This window comes from Crocuta crocuta, unplaced genomic scaffold (genome assembly GCF_008692635.1).
Source record: "Crocuta crocuta isolate KB4526 unplaced genomic scaffold, BGI_CrCroc_1.0 scaffold13, whole genome shotgun sequence".
NCBI lineage: Eukaryota > Metazoa > Chordata > Mammalia > Carnivora > Hyaenidae > Crocuta > Crocuta crocuta.
In genome coordinates, this window is record NW_027530007.1 from 7,066,180 (window position 1) to 7,079,441 (window position 13,262).

Consider the following 13,262-nt stretch of genomic DNA (forward strand, 5'->3'; position numbering starts at 1 on the left):
TCTATGACACCCGCCCACCTGAGGACCTCAAGGTGCCGCCGCCCGCCCCGCCCGCCGGGCAGCAGTCCCCTCCCTGTCCCCTGACACGTGCGCACTGGCGACCCCGCGCCGCATTCTGGGGCGAATCTGAGGCTGCTCCTGGCTCTGAAAGCGAACTCCTCAGAGAAGGTCGCTGGAAAGTGGTTTCCTTCGCTCACTCACTTCTAGGCAGAAATTGTGGTTTCTGGCCCAGTTGTGAGACCCCCTTGTTTGGAGCTGAGCTTCGTGAGCCTGCTTGGTCCAGGTCCCGCCGGGGTCTGCCCCCCTCCCTCGGCCTTCAGGGGGCCCCAGGCCTGGGAGATGCCGTGCGTGTGGGCAGGCTGGACGCTCTGCTCCCCAGGGCGCTCACGCATGTGGAGTAGGGGCCCCGTGGCCACAAGGCTGCCGGAGGGAGAGCGAGGGGACCTTGGTGTGGACGGTCCAGTGAGCACGGGAGGCCCCGCGGGAGCTCACGGAGCCGTGTCTGCCCCACAGATCATCCCCTTAGGGCGCCGGGAAGTCAAGGCCAAGGACCTGGTGCGGCAGCTACAGCTGGAGGCCGAGGAGCACAGGAAGCAGAAGAAGAGGCAGAACGTCTCGGGCCTGCACAGGTCAGCGGGCCTCCCGCTCACCCCCAGGCTGTCCGAACCCGCGTCCTTACGGATTTGGAGAAAACCTCCAGACTTCGTTCCCCGGGCCGTTAGGGACTTGCCTGGGGGGAGAGGCCGCGTTGCCAGACCTGTTCTCTCAGGGGCTCCGGGCTCAGGCGCTGCTTTGGGGAGAGTCAGGCACAGGCTCTGTCGTCTGGAGGGACAGCAGGGTCCACGGGGACGCAGGAGGGCGGTGTGGTCGCTCCCTAGCGACAGGAAGGCAGGGAAGCGCACAGCCTTCTGCCCACGTGCCGTGGGGCTCGGGCAAGTGTAGGCGGCCAGGACCCGCGGGACCAGGAAGGAGCGCGGCCCACCGGCCACCGGCCCATGTGAGCGCAGGCTGTGGAAGGTCCTTCCTCCAGAGCTCAGGACACGCTCCCTGATGTTGTTCCAACTTTGGCTAAAGAACTTGGATTTGTCCAGTTCTTACCTCTAGGCCCATTTTTCTCGTAGCGTCGTCTCCACCNCCCCCCCCGTCTCTTCCCTCAGGTACCTTCACCTGCTGGACGGGAAGGAAAGGTACCCCTGCCTCGTGGACGCAGATGGCGATGTGATCTCCTTCCCGCCCATAACCAACAGCGAGAAGACGAAGGTAGGGCTGTGTGTGCCCGGCTGGGGCTGGGGCTGGTTCGCCTGCAGAGTCACCGCATGGGGATGGGACGTCCCGAGAGCCCGGGCCGCTCGCACGGAGCTGGGCGTCCCTGTCACACTCGGTGGCGCACCAGGAGCCGCCGCGTGCACGGCGGTGTGGCCCCTGCCTGCCTTCAGGAGGGGACACGGTCTTAGAGTTTCTCTTCGGTGCAGCTGCTGATGTCTTACTCTCGATAACTCCATTGTTTCTGAAATCCTTTTAATTTCCTTTTAAGATCAAGAAAACGACTTCAGATCTGTTTTTGGAAGTAACAAGCGCCACGAGTCTGCAGATTTGTAAAGACGCCATGGACGCCCTCGTGCTGGTGAGGCAGCCTCATCACCTCGCCCAGTCGGCAGTCTGGCTGCAAGGCCTGGGCGGCGTGTCCCCCCACCTTCCCTCCACCCCATGCACGGCCGCCTTGGCTGTGTGTCTTCCCTGGTCACCTCTAAACAGATATTTTTCATTTGCAGAAAATGGCAGAAATCACCAAATACACTTTAGAAAATAAAGAGGACGAATCAGTTTCAGATAGCGAGGCCGACGCAGCTTCCGGACGGCTCCCAGACCCCGGCGCGAGCACAAGTGCGGACCAGGCCCGGCCCGCGTCCCTGCTGCTGGAGCAGGTCCGGGTGCTGGACGAGGAGGGACACCTGAGGGTGGTGTACCCCTCCAAGACGGACCTGGGCCTCGCCGCCCCCCATGTGACCGTCATCCGCTGAGCCCCGGGCCATGGCGGAGGGCGTGTGGTGCTGTCATCTTGTTTTAAGTTTCACCTTGGTGGTTTTTGAGATGCACGTTCCCTTGCTCACTTTTCCAGAAGGTTCTGGCACAGATGATGCCGTGTTGTGGTGTGCTTGGGTGGCTTTGCCTTTCGATCACTGCACTGATTGTGCTACTGCTTTGTGAGAAGTTCCCCAGATACGGGGTGACTGATGTTTGTTCTGGAATCATGCAGACACAGCAACTAACGCTGTTCCGGGGAGAACAGGTCCTGACTGGTTTAACTATTCAGATCTAAACCGGGGAGCTGAACGTGTATTTTACAGACCCGCACGATTATTTTTCTACGATGGGGCAGCTTTTAAAACCGCACCGAAGCAGTCGTGCAGCTGAGGGACCTGTGGTGACCCCGTGTCCCCAGGCGGCTGCCAACCATCCTCTTTTTACAAGAAAAATATTTTTATGTGACCTTAGAATTGGCAAAGGCGTTTTTCTTAGTACTGCGGATGCTTTAGGGGTGGGCTGCGGGGTACCCATGTGCACCCCCAGCAGGGCAGGGAGGACCGGGGCTTTGCTGGTCTGCATGGGCACCAGGGACGGGCAGGTGTGGGAGCGTGGCGCGGGGCAAGCACGCGGCTTCCAGCGCAGAGCAGGCTGCGTGTGCGGGCCCGCTGTGCTGTCAGCTGGCTCGGGGACAGACTGTGGCCGCGGCTGCGCGAGGGGTGAAGCCTTGTGCAGCGTTTTGTTTTAGGTATTAACAGTTTTGAATGTCTGAGGCCGTAGACCGTGTGTGTGTGTGTATGTTTACATGTGTGAGCACACGCACCCCTCCAGGCACCAGCCAGCCACAGGGTAGGTGGTGCTTACTGGCCTCTGCCTCCTGCTCTGCCTGGATTATGAGAAACTGACGCCCTGGCTTTTTGGCACTGACCCCATCTGTTTGGTGTTGTGTGACTTGCACAAGACAAGCTGTGTGTTCTGCTGATTTGGGGCACATTTGCCAGAGGCCTGCTGAACCCAGGCCTTCAGCCATGAGGCTTGAGCCTCCACGTGGGGGCCACACTTACAAAGCCACACGGTTGTCTCGGAGCTCAGCCAACCTGCTTTGTAGGGCGGCCTCACCAACGTGGACAGAGCTGCCAGCCCCACTGCCCGGCCCCGGGCGAGGTGCGAGATGTGCTCACCTCACTGCGGGACGCCTGAGGTCCTTCCTCTTCGCCATCCCGATCCGCTCATAAACCCGGACACTCTCTTTGCCAGCCCAGCCCTCTAATAAACGTTTAACACAAACATCCCTGCTCCTCCCCAGTGAATCCTTTCTTGCCACTATCTCGGGGAGGTGTCTGTGGGGAAACTGAGGACTTGAGCCCACCCCTGCCTGCCAGAACTGAACCATCACAGGCTCAGCCCAGAGAGCTGCTAGGCTCCCCAGGCATGGAGGGGGAGGGGACTGCCCAGCAGGTGGGCAGGGTGCTGGCCATCCCTTTCCCAGCATCTCCCCACACCCAACCCCCAAGGCCAGAAGGGTGCCCCCCAGGGTATGCGGCGGGGGGGGGTGCTGTGGAGCATACAATACTGCCTCTGTTGCAGGAGGTTCAGCTTTGGTCAGGGCCTGGGGGCCGCACCTGGCGGGGGTCGTGTGCACCAGAGGCCTGGATGCCGGCGAAGCCCGGGGAAGGGGGCATGTGCGTGTATCTGGCTCTCACTCAGAGGCTCACCGGGCCTCAGGGCGCACATGGCACAAAGGCCACATCTGTCCCCCATGGGGACCCCAGCCCTGGGAGGAGGTGGTTGTGTGCACCCACGGGGCTCACTGGGCAGCACTAGGTTGGCTGCAGAGGCTGCGAGGGCACCTCCCTCCCCTGGCTCCCAGCAACACCCACGTGCCTGGACCATCCTATCCCCCACCGTGTTCTGGCCTCGTCCCTGGCCAGCTCCTCCTGACCTGTCCTTCAGCAGACCCGCTGCGTCCTGCCCACGGCTGCCCAGGGAGCACGGCCCCAGAGCCTGCGCTTCGCAAGTTGGGGAGGCCGGGATAGCCCCAGCAGGGGTAGCCGGGGGCGGGCAGCAGCCAGGGCCCTCCTTTCTGTCCAGCACCCCAGCCCAGCTCTTGGCAGCGGCTACACCCAGCCATGGGGAAGCCCAGACCCCGCACCTCAGGTGCCCACTGCCAACCTCCTGGAGCCCACGGGGACCCCGCAGCCCACCTGTGCCCTACCCGCCCATCCTGTGGAGGCTCCAGCAGAGGTGGGCTGGGCGGATGTGGGCCGGCTCGCACCTCTCCCTACTCGAGTGTGGAAGCCCAGACCAGGCTGGGAGGTGGGGTCTTTTTGGAGACAGGTGCTGAGGCCCAGAGACTAGGGCTGGCTGGACCAGACCCGCTGCCCCCGCCCCCGAACCAGTTCCCCTTGCCCCACCCCACAGCAGGTCACCACTGAAGCATCCCTGCTTGTAGACCCCAGCCTGGGAAGGCCCACCAGGTGCTCCCCTCTCCTGGGGGACGGAGCCAGGGATCACCCAGGGGGTGCAGCCCCTCCCGACGGGCAGGCTGGCCTTGGTGGGTGGTCTCTGCCCTTCCCTGCCACATGGCCTCAGGCACACAGGTTTGCCACGTGGCCTCTGGTCTCCAGCCCTCAGTCCCTGGGGAAGAAGCAGTCTCCTAACGTTTCTGCTAAGGTCTGTGGGGCCAGAGATGTGAGCAGCAGGTGCGTGGGGCGAGCACAGGCCCAGGGTGCACGGACCGGGAACGAGCTGGGAGGGCAGGAGGCCTTGTCCATGGTCAGCGAGGCAGGCCCAGGTCCCGCCAGCCCTCGGGCCAACCCACAGGGGCTCCCTCCCCACCAGAGGGTACGGCCAGGCACACATACTCCAAGGCCCAGAGCCAAGAGGGAGGGAGGACGGCCCTTCCCACAAGCCTCCCACTGTCCAAGTGCCTGCAGCTGGCCTCACGCGGGCAGGCGCTCGGGGGCCGTGGGAGAGGCCCTCACCATCCTTCCGTCAACAGACTTTTAATGTTGGTACACACGGCTCCGCACCCTGAACAACTGTGCCCGCCTCGCCGCAGGGAAGACTTGGTGGTGGGTCCCGCTCCCCACCCTGCCCAGCACCGACTTCCAGGATGGGGTCTCAGCCCTGGGAGGCTGGGCAGAGGCACGTGCACAGCACCCCCCTCCCCCGGCCCCCACCCAGGTGCCCCCAGCCCCGCACATCGCCCGCTCAGGGAGGACCCAGAGGGTGTGTCCCATAGTCCCAGCTCAGGCTGGGCCACGTCTCCCGGCCACATGTGCCCCTGGCTGGCTGCGTGCGCAAGGCACGTGTGTGCCATCGTGCACCTGTGTCCCTGCTCCCCTGTGTGCCCTGTGGTGACCAGTGGCTGCTGTGGCCCCGGGGTCCGTGGGTGGGGGTGAGTGTGCACATGGAGGAAACGTGTGTACGAGGGTCTGTGTGCATATGGGTCTGTGCACACACACGGAGTTCTGGTGCACAGAAGTGTCCGTCCGGCTGTGTCCCCAGGCACGTGTGTGCGGGGCAGCCTTATTTGCACTTGTGCACGTAGTAGCCGGTGACGTAGCCCAGGATGAAGACGGCCCAGAAGAGGGCCACTGCGCCCAGCACCTTCATGGTGACGCCCAGCTTGCCTGAGCACAGCTTCCGGGAGATCCTGGAGAGAGAGCCGCCAGCACTTGAGCCAGAGGGGACCGGGGTGCGGGGAGGGGCTAGGCTGGGGGGGCAGTGGGCCCAGGAGGAGGGCCTGGCACTCTGCTGGAGGGGGGGGGGGNTGACATTCGGGCCCCTGACATCCCTGTAAAGCGTGGACCCGGTGAGGGTAGCGGCCAGGGCTCCAGGTGGGGCTGGGGGTGGGGAGGCATCAGTGGGTGGCCCCTTCACCAGAACCCTCTCACCTGGCTTCCCATGCCGACCGATGGCAAGTGGTCAAGCCACCGGCCCAGGGTCACGTGGGAGGCAGCGAATCGGGAATCCAACCCTCCCCTCAGGAATGTGGGTGGCTGCCTCCACCCACCCAGTCCAGGGCAGGGCAGAGCACCCCCCACCCGCCCCGACAGCTGCTGGGCCCGGGAGACCGGACACCGAGGGTCCTTGGCCTGATAACTGCTTCTTCCCTCCCCATTCCTGACAGATAAGGCCGGGACTTCCTGGAGGCCGGGGAGGAGAGGGATGGGGCAGCGGCTGGTACAGCCTGTCTGGCCGCCCGGCTGCCCGCAGCTGTGTCCCAAGTCCTGTGCAAGGTGCAGCCCCTCCCCCGACACCGCCTGGGGGAGAAGCTGGGGCCTGGGGGCGGGGCTCCTGGGCCTGCAGGGAGTCCTGGGGCTGGAGAGGCAGGGGCGGGGCGCTTCGGAGCCCCTCCCACAGAATCTTGGGGAGGGGCTTAAAGGCCCAGCGGGCCACTAAATAGCAAGACGCCAACCCAGAAACTCCTGAAACCCAGCAGTTCTTAAACTCCTGAGTTCGGTCTCTCCCCAGGCCAGTGGGGGGGAAGGAAGGGAGCTGGTCTCAGACCCACAAGGCCTGCCTCTCAGGAGGGACCCACCTGCTTTGCGGCAGCCACTCAGGCCAGTGGCTGCTCTCAGGCCCAAGGGAGGCCAAGTGTCCACTGAGTGTGGGCTCTGCTTGCCCAGGTGTGTCTGGGAAAGGGGCTGCTGGGCCGACTGTTAGCTGTCCACCTCTGGGCTGCCCATCCCGTTCCATCCAGCAAGGTGCCACCGTAAATGACAGCCTGGGGCTAAGACAAGCTTAATACCCTGGCCCCTGGGTGGAGCAGAAGCTGGGGGATTTTTGCTCATGAAAGAGAAACAGCAGCCCTTCTGCCTGTCCTGCAGCGATGGCTGGAGCGACAGCAGCCATCTTGCGACCGGATACCCATGCGCACCTGCCCTGACGGTGTGGCCTCCCAATCCACACCAATTACCCACCTGCGGGCTTCTCTGTGTGAGAAGAGTCAGCCCCCGCCTGTTCAAGCCTGGGACAATGAGTTCCAGTCACGTGTCCCCAGGAAGCACTCCTAACTGATGGAGCCGGTAGCTCTCAAGCCACCCTGGTTGGGCAAAGCCACTAGAAGCTGGTGAAATGCGAGCTGGGCTCCTAAGAGCCTCACTCCCCAGCCCCCCACCGGAGGGTCCCGCCCTGTAGCCAGAGCCTGGGGCTGTGCCGTCTAGAGACGCCAGCCAAGCGGGTGCCACCACCTACCTTGGACCCCTTCGCTCCCAAAGCACCTCCAAGGAGCCCACAACTTACAAAGGGACAGTCCTGGCGTGGAAGCCCCGACTCAGGCGCCCAGGAAGGCGGTCAGGTGGTCAGAGTAGATCTCACCCCCTCCCAGGCCACAGGTCAAGGTCCGAGGTGCAGCGGATGTCTCCAACCTGAAAAACGAAACAAAAAACACAGACATAAGGAAGAAGTGTAGAGGATTGGCTCTGCCAGGAGCCGGGGAGGGAACGGAGCCCCGGGGTGTCCCCGGCCGCCAGCAGGAACCAGGAAGCTCTTTCCGGCGCCCGGCCGGCCCTCCACGGGTTGGGCCAGGGCTGGGGGGCGTCGCTAGGCCGGATCAGACCCTCCCGCGCCGCCTACCCCGCAATTCCTCTCCCGGGCGGCCGCGGCCAGGCCCACCTCCGCGCTCCGCCGGCACCAGGGGTTTGCGTCCCGACGCGGGTCCCAAGGGACCCTCAGCCCCTCGCCCTCCTCCCAGNAGAGGCGCTGCGGGGGCAGGGGACCTCGGGGAAGAGAGGCCGTTAGCGGGAGGGCGTAGCGGGGGCGAGGGGGCCGCGGGTCACCGGGAACTGGGGCGGCAGGGGAGAGGGCGTAGCAGGGCTAGGCGGCTGCAGTGCTAAGGGGGCCGCAGGGCGAGGGGCGACTGGGGAGAGAGGCCGAAGGGGCCTCTGGGGTCCCAGGCGTCGGAGCCCAGGGTCCTCCACCGAGACTGCGCGGAGACGGGCCTGGGGCCTCCGGAGGCGCCTGGGGGTTGAGGCAGCCTGCAGGGGGGCGGGGGGCCTGCGGAGCCCCCAGCCGAGACCCTCCAGGTGGCGCCCTGGCCGGAGGCAGGCAGCCTGCGTAGCAGAGGTGTGGGTGGAGAGCAGAGAGACGACAGAGGTGTGGGTGGAGAGCAGAGAAGATGGTGTTTATGTGCCCAGAGCCTGCGTGTGCGGGACACAGAGGTGCCGGGCGGGCGCCCGGAGCTGTCATCCCCGCAGCAATGATGGGAAGCGCCAGCAGTGGGAAAAACGCCTTCACCTTCTTCCAAAGGGGTCGCCCCAGCCAGGGAGGCCCCCATTTCAGAGGTGGCCCCCAGTGGGCCCAACTGAAGGAGTGGATAGGCACCCAGTCTCCGGCCTCCGGACCCTTGCTCGGTACGGGGGTCTCCCCAGGAAGGAGCCAGGGATGCAGATGGGAGCTGTGGATGCAGCCGGAGCCCCCACGTGTCCCCGGGGGGAAGGAAAAGCTGAGCCCATGGCCAAGAACAGGGTTTAATTCTAAAGCGAAAAGACCGGGCCACACAGGGGTGGCGGGTGAGCTGGGCCCCAGCGTCTCCTGGGGCCGGGCCGGGTCTACTTGGAGGCTGTCTTCTTGGCCTTGCCCGGGGAGGATGAGCCCTCCGACTGGTTCAGGGGAGGCATTCTGACGCCTTTCTGTTTCAGCTGATTGTAGTAATCTGCCCGCTCAGAGATGATCCTCTGGGAAGGAGCAGAGGCCGGGGCTGTGGGGGTGCAGTGCTCCCCCCACACCCGGAAGGGCAGGCGGCAGCGGGGCCTGCGCGGAGCTCTGAGCGCTGCCGCCTGCCCTCCAGCAGGAAAAGCTGCGGTCGGTCGTGCAGCATTTGCGAACCTCTGTGCTGAAAGCACTCCCACCGCGGCTGCTGACGGGTGGGGAGGTGAAGCCACAGAACCCGGAGCGGGAAGAGAGGCCCCCCCTCCCTGGGCTACGGTCACTCTCCCCTGAAACAGCACTAAATCCACTACGTCCTCGGAGACTCTCAGCAGCCCTGACCGGGAGACCTCAGAGCCCATGGAGCCTGCGCCTTGCGTCCCTTCTGTCCTGCGCATGGGGAGACGGCCTGTCCCCTCCCTCACCCGTCCTGCTCTGCCGTCACTGTTTTGTGATGGGCAGAGGAGAGGGCTCCTCCCTCCCTCTCTCTTCCCTCCCTCTCCCTCACCCAAGCTGGTGCCAGGCGGCAGAGACCCCCCTGGGTCCTCACGCAGGGCCCCTCCCCTGAGACATTTGCCACCCTACAGGGTCCCCACCCCACGGCACAGAGGGAAGAAACCAGGTGTCGGGGGAACGTGGGCGCTGGCGGGAGGGGCCCTGCCGTGGGAGGCTTGCGCCGCGCAGGCGGGGACAGGAGCAGCCCCTGTGAGCAGCACACAGGGCCGCGCAGAGCCCTGGCGGTCAGGGCTCAGGGCTCGGCTCCCGGGGTCCTCTCCCCACCACGCAGGAGGCAGACGTGTTCCCTCCCATGTGCACAGGCGAGTTCTGTGGCTCAGTGAACTCAAGTGACCCCCCCACAGCTTCTCAGCCAAGGACCACAGGGTGGTGACTCACCCCTGCAGGCCCCAACGCCTGCACTATGTCCCCCGCACCCCACCCCCACCCCTGTGAGGCCTCTGCTTGGGCTCAGCAAGATGACGACATCAGCCAAGGCCAGGGAGGGGTCCGTGCCAGGGTCCCAGGTGAGGCCACGCCGAGGTGCTGAGAAGCATCCCGAAGAGGCTGGAGGGACAGGGCCTGAGCAGGGCTCCTGCTGCAGGGGGATTGCCAGGACCTCAGCAGCTCAGCCCCCTCCCCCCTGCACCCCCAGGGCCTGCTGCCGGGGTCACTGAGGGCCCAGTCGGCAAGCCTCACCAGCCGTACAACATGGCCACCCTTTTGGGGGGTCCGGTCCCCCTCCGCCTGAGCAGAGAGTAAGGATGACCCCGCGTGGCCGTGAACAGCGACAGGACAAAACGGGGGAGCCCTGGCTTCCACGCAGGCTTCTCCCCTTGGCCTCCGGCTGCAGATGCGCCAGCTCCCGCCCAGAGACGCGGCCTCGGGGGCCAGGAGGCAGCCCGCGCCAAATATACCTGCAAGCCCTCCACAATGTCACTGTCAGAGATCTCGGTGGCCACGGACTTGATCCCGGAGGTGCTGAAGGTGGCCTGGAGGATCTTGTTTCTTAGTCTTTCCAGCTGTGAGCAAAGGCAAGGAGGGAAGGAGTCACACCCACCCCCGTGTGAAGCTCCTCAGAGGGTGGATGTGGCCTTTCTCCTCTTCTCCTCTTCACAGCCGTGGGCTGGAGAGGCCCCGGCTGCTCGGCCCGTGAGCTGCAAGGTGCCCGGTCAAAGCCCTGACCCAGCGCGGCCTGACACCAAGGCTGTAGGACCTTCTACTGCTTTTTTCTTTTTAATTGAAAAAGAAATGGTTTAAAAAAGGGAAAAAAGTACCAGAGCTCCGAACAGCCCCTCACCCGGCTGTACCCCCTTCCCCAAGGGAACTGGCACAGCCCCTCCTGACCCCAGGGCAGACTCCAAGGCACCCTGGGAGCACCCTGCGTGCCCTGTTAGCACTGGAGGGAGCACTTCGGGGCCCCTCCCTGCTCTACCCCAGCCCGCCCTCCTTGCCCTGTGATGGACAGGCACTCGGTGCTGCTGGGTAACCAGCGCTAACAGCCATCAACCGGGTGTTGACGAGGATGCAGCTCAGGCTGCCTGGTGGCCCCGGCCTCCTCCAGCCTGCGCCCCACGAGCCCTCGGGCCCCTCGTAACCAGCTGCTCAGCCTCGATGCCCAGAAGCCCCGGCAGAGCGGGAGTGCCAGGCAGGAACCAGCCTGACAGACTGCGTTGCGGAAAGCGGACCGCGGGCAGGTCCACTTTGCCTCCGGGACAGAGGGGGCTTAGGAGCCCCCGGACCTTGAGTGGGGAGGGGGCTTCTGTCTTTTCCAGTGTGGGTTGATGCTCTGTGCTGGGTCCCGTACTGGTGGGGGGGGCCTCGCCCTCTGTACTGCAGGTGGCCGCCAGCTGGGGTGTCCCGCCACAGTGCCTCACGCCCGGGCTGTCTCAGGCGTCACTCGCAGGTGCTGGCACCGCTTCCTGCCGACCCCAGGCTAGGCTCACTGCTGTCCCCCGGGCTCTCCCAGACTGCAGTCTGCACAGGCGTCAGACCCCAACACCAGCGCCCGGTGCACACTCCAGCCGGGGGTGGGGGGTCCGCAGGACGGGACACCACTTCGTGAAGGATGGCAGGTGAGGGTCAGGGGCCTCGGCGATGGGTCAGAGCCGCCCCGCAGGAGGCTGCCCCGCCACGGGGAGGGGGGTGCACCTGGGTTGCCACAGGCATGCTGGGTGGGAAACGGGACCTTTCCTTTGGCTGGTTTTCGATTCTAAATCAAGTCGGCTCTTGCACTGATTTCTTTCTCTGCCCGGGGCCCCTCACAGCAGAGGGCACCTCGGCCTCCCCCCGTGCCTTTGCTCACGTCTAGGGTAGGGGCTCCGAAATGGGGTCCACCTACGCAGCCCTGGGGGCCCGGACGGGTTATGTCACCTCCCCGCTGCAGGCGCCTTCACACGCACAAGACGCCAAAAATACCTCCTTCGTAGCTTTGTTCACAGGGTTACAAGAGTTTAGAGAGCTGCTTAGGACAGTGCCGGGCCCGCGGCAGGAATCCGCAAACGACGAGCAGACGGTGGTGTTACTATCACACCCCGTGAGCGCAGAGCCCCCCTTTCTGGCTGCCCAAACCCTGGTGCCCATTCACGGCACAAAACAAGGCAGCAAATCCGTCCACACGGCAGGCGAGGCTGCCCCCGCCCCGGGGTCAAAGTGTGCAAGCCCCTCACACCTCTGCTGTCTCCACCACTATTTCTGGAGCAGCTCTGCGCCAGGGGGGCCAGGAGATGGGGGGAGGAGCCGGAGCCCCTGCGGGCTCCCTGGGCCAGGGCGCGCCGCCCGCGGGCCTACCCGGGACTGCGCGCTCTCCAGGGCCACGCGGGCCTGCAGCTCCGCCTGCTGGGTCTGCTCCTTCCTGCGCGCCATCTCCTCCTGCAGCCACTGCCACCTCTGCACGTGCTCCTCCTTCTGGCTCACCTGCCCCTGCAGCTGCCTGACCTTGGCGTCCAGCTCCGAGATGGTGTGCTCCTGCTTGGCGAGCGTGCTCTGCAGCTCCACCACGTGCTGCGGGCGAGGGGGGGGGCAGGGGAGTAGGCCCTCCTAGCCCAGATGGCCCCCCGTGTTCCCCGCCCTCTCGGCCCCCTAAGATAGCCCATGTCACGAGTTAGCCAGATGCGGAGCCGGCAACAGTGAGGAGCCTGTGGTGCGCTTGCGCTCCTGCCGCTGCTGACGGGCGGGGGGGCTGCCTCGCTGCGAAGGGGGCTGTGCGGCTTGTCTCCCGCGCGCTGGGTCAGGACGTACAGCAAGGACAGCGACCTGCTAACCGTTTAACCACACCTGGCGGTCACCTGGCGGAGGAGGAGGTTGTCCTTCTCAATGAGGCCCATCATCTCCTCGCGTTTCTTGTCTTCCCTGAGGTTGGAGAACTGGAAGGCAAGAAGGGGGGTTGGCTCAGGGGACGAGGGGACGGACGGGACACCCTGCTCCTGGAGCCTTGGCGCCACAAAAGCCGCAGGGCGCTGCCGAGGNCCCATCATCTCCTCGCGTTTCTTGTCTTCCCTGAGGTTGGAGAACTGGAAGGCAAGAAGGGGGGTTGGCTCAGGGGACGAGGGGACGGACGGGACACCCTGCTCCTGGAGCCTTGGCGCCACAAAAGCCGCAGGGNGCCCCCCCAGCCAGCTGCCCCCAGCCTCAGAAAGTGGTGGCGGGGGTTCTTCTGGGCGCCGAGCCTAATGTGGGGAGGGTCTGCAGAGACTACTTCAGAAACCGAGTGGCAGACAGGTCCCCGACCTTGAGCGGCCAGGAGCCTGCCCCTTGTCCACCTGGCAGGAGGCTGGAGGCCGGGGCTCAGCAGAGGGGCTCCGGCTGGGGGGGGCGGGTGCCAGGCTCAACTGGGGGCGGAGACCCCAAGCTCCAGATGTGGGCCTTGGAGGCTGAATGTGGACCCCCCAGCCGTGTTCCCCGCTGGGCTTCCGGAACGCCAGCCACTGGGCCTTTACATCGCAGGCAAGAAACTCTCCCAGGTGCCAGATTCCGGCGCAAGCCGAGCGAATTAAGGGGAAGGACCTAACGAGATGACCTTGGATGCTCAGCTGATGTGGGCACCTGTGCCCTTGTACGTGAAGCACGAGGTGACCACCATGTGGCCG

General features: G+C 65.1%; 2 protein-coding genes across 2 annotated transcripts in view; one reads left to right on the top strand and one right to left on the bottom strand.

The window, feature by feature from the left end:
* The window catches only part of LRRC47 (leucine rich repeat containing 47), a 10,171-nt gene extending 6,857 nt beyond the window's left edge, over positions 1 to 3,314 (top strand). The window contains exons 5-8 of the mRNA XM_077763990.1: positions 514 to 629; positions 1,158 to 1,260; positions 1,535 to 1,624; positions 1,773 to 3,314. Of these exons, the coding sequence (XP_077620116.1) occupies positions 514 to 629; positions 1,158 to 1,260; positions 1,535 to 1,624; positions 1,773 to 2,021 (558 nt within the window). The 3' untranslated portion in view covers positions 2,022 to 3,314. The remainder of the gene's footprint in view (positions 1 to 513; positions 630 to 1,157; positions 1,261 to 1,534; positions 1,625 to 1,772) is intronic.
* Positions 3,315 to 8,482: 5,168 nt separating this feature from the next.
* Positions 8,483 to 13,262, bottom strand: part of CCDC27 (coiled-coil domain containing 27) — a 16,031-nt gene continuing 11,251 nt past the window's right edge. Inside the window, exons 9-12 of the mRNA XM_077763991.1 lie at positions 12,462 to 12,539; positions 11,965 to 12,177; positions 10,092 to 10,196; positions 8,483 to 8,708 (exon numbers count right to left, since the gene is read on the bottom strand). Coding sequence (XP_077620117.1) covers positions 8,583 to 8,708; positions 10,092 to 10,196; positions 11,965 to 12,177; positions 12,462 to 12,539 — 522 coding nt within the window. The 3' untranslated portion in view covers positions 8,483 to 8,582. The remainder of the gene's footprint in view (positions 8,709 to 10,091; positions 10,197 to 11,964; positions 12,178 to 12,461; positions 12,540 to 13,262) is intronic.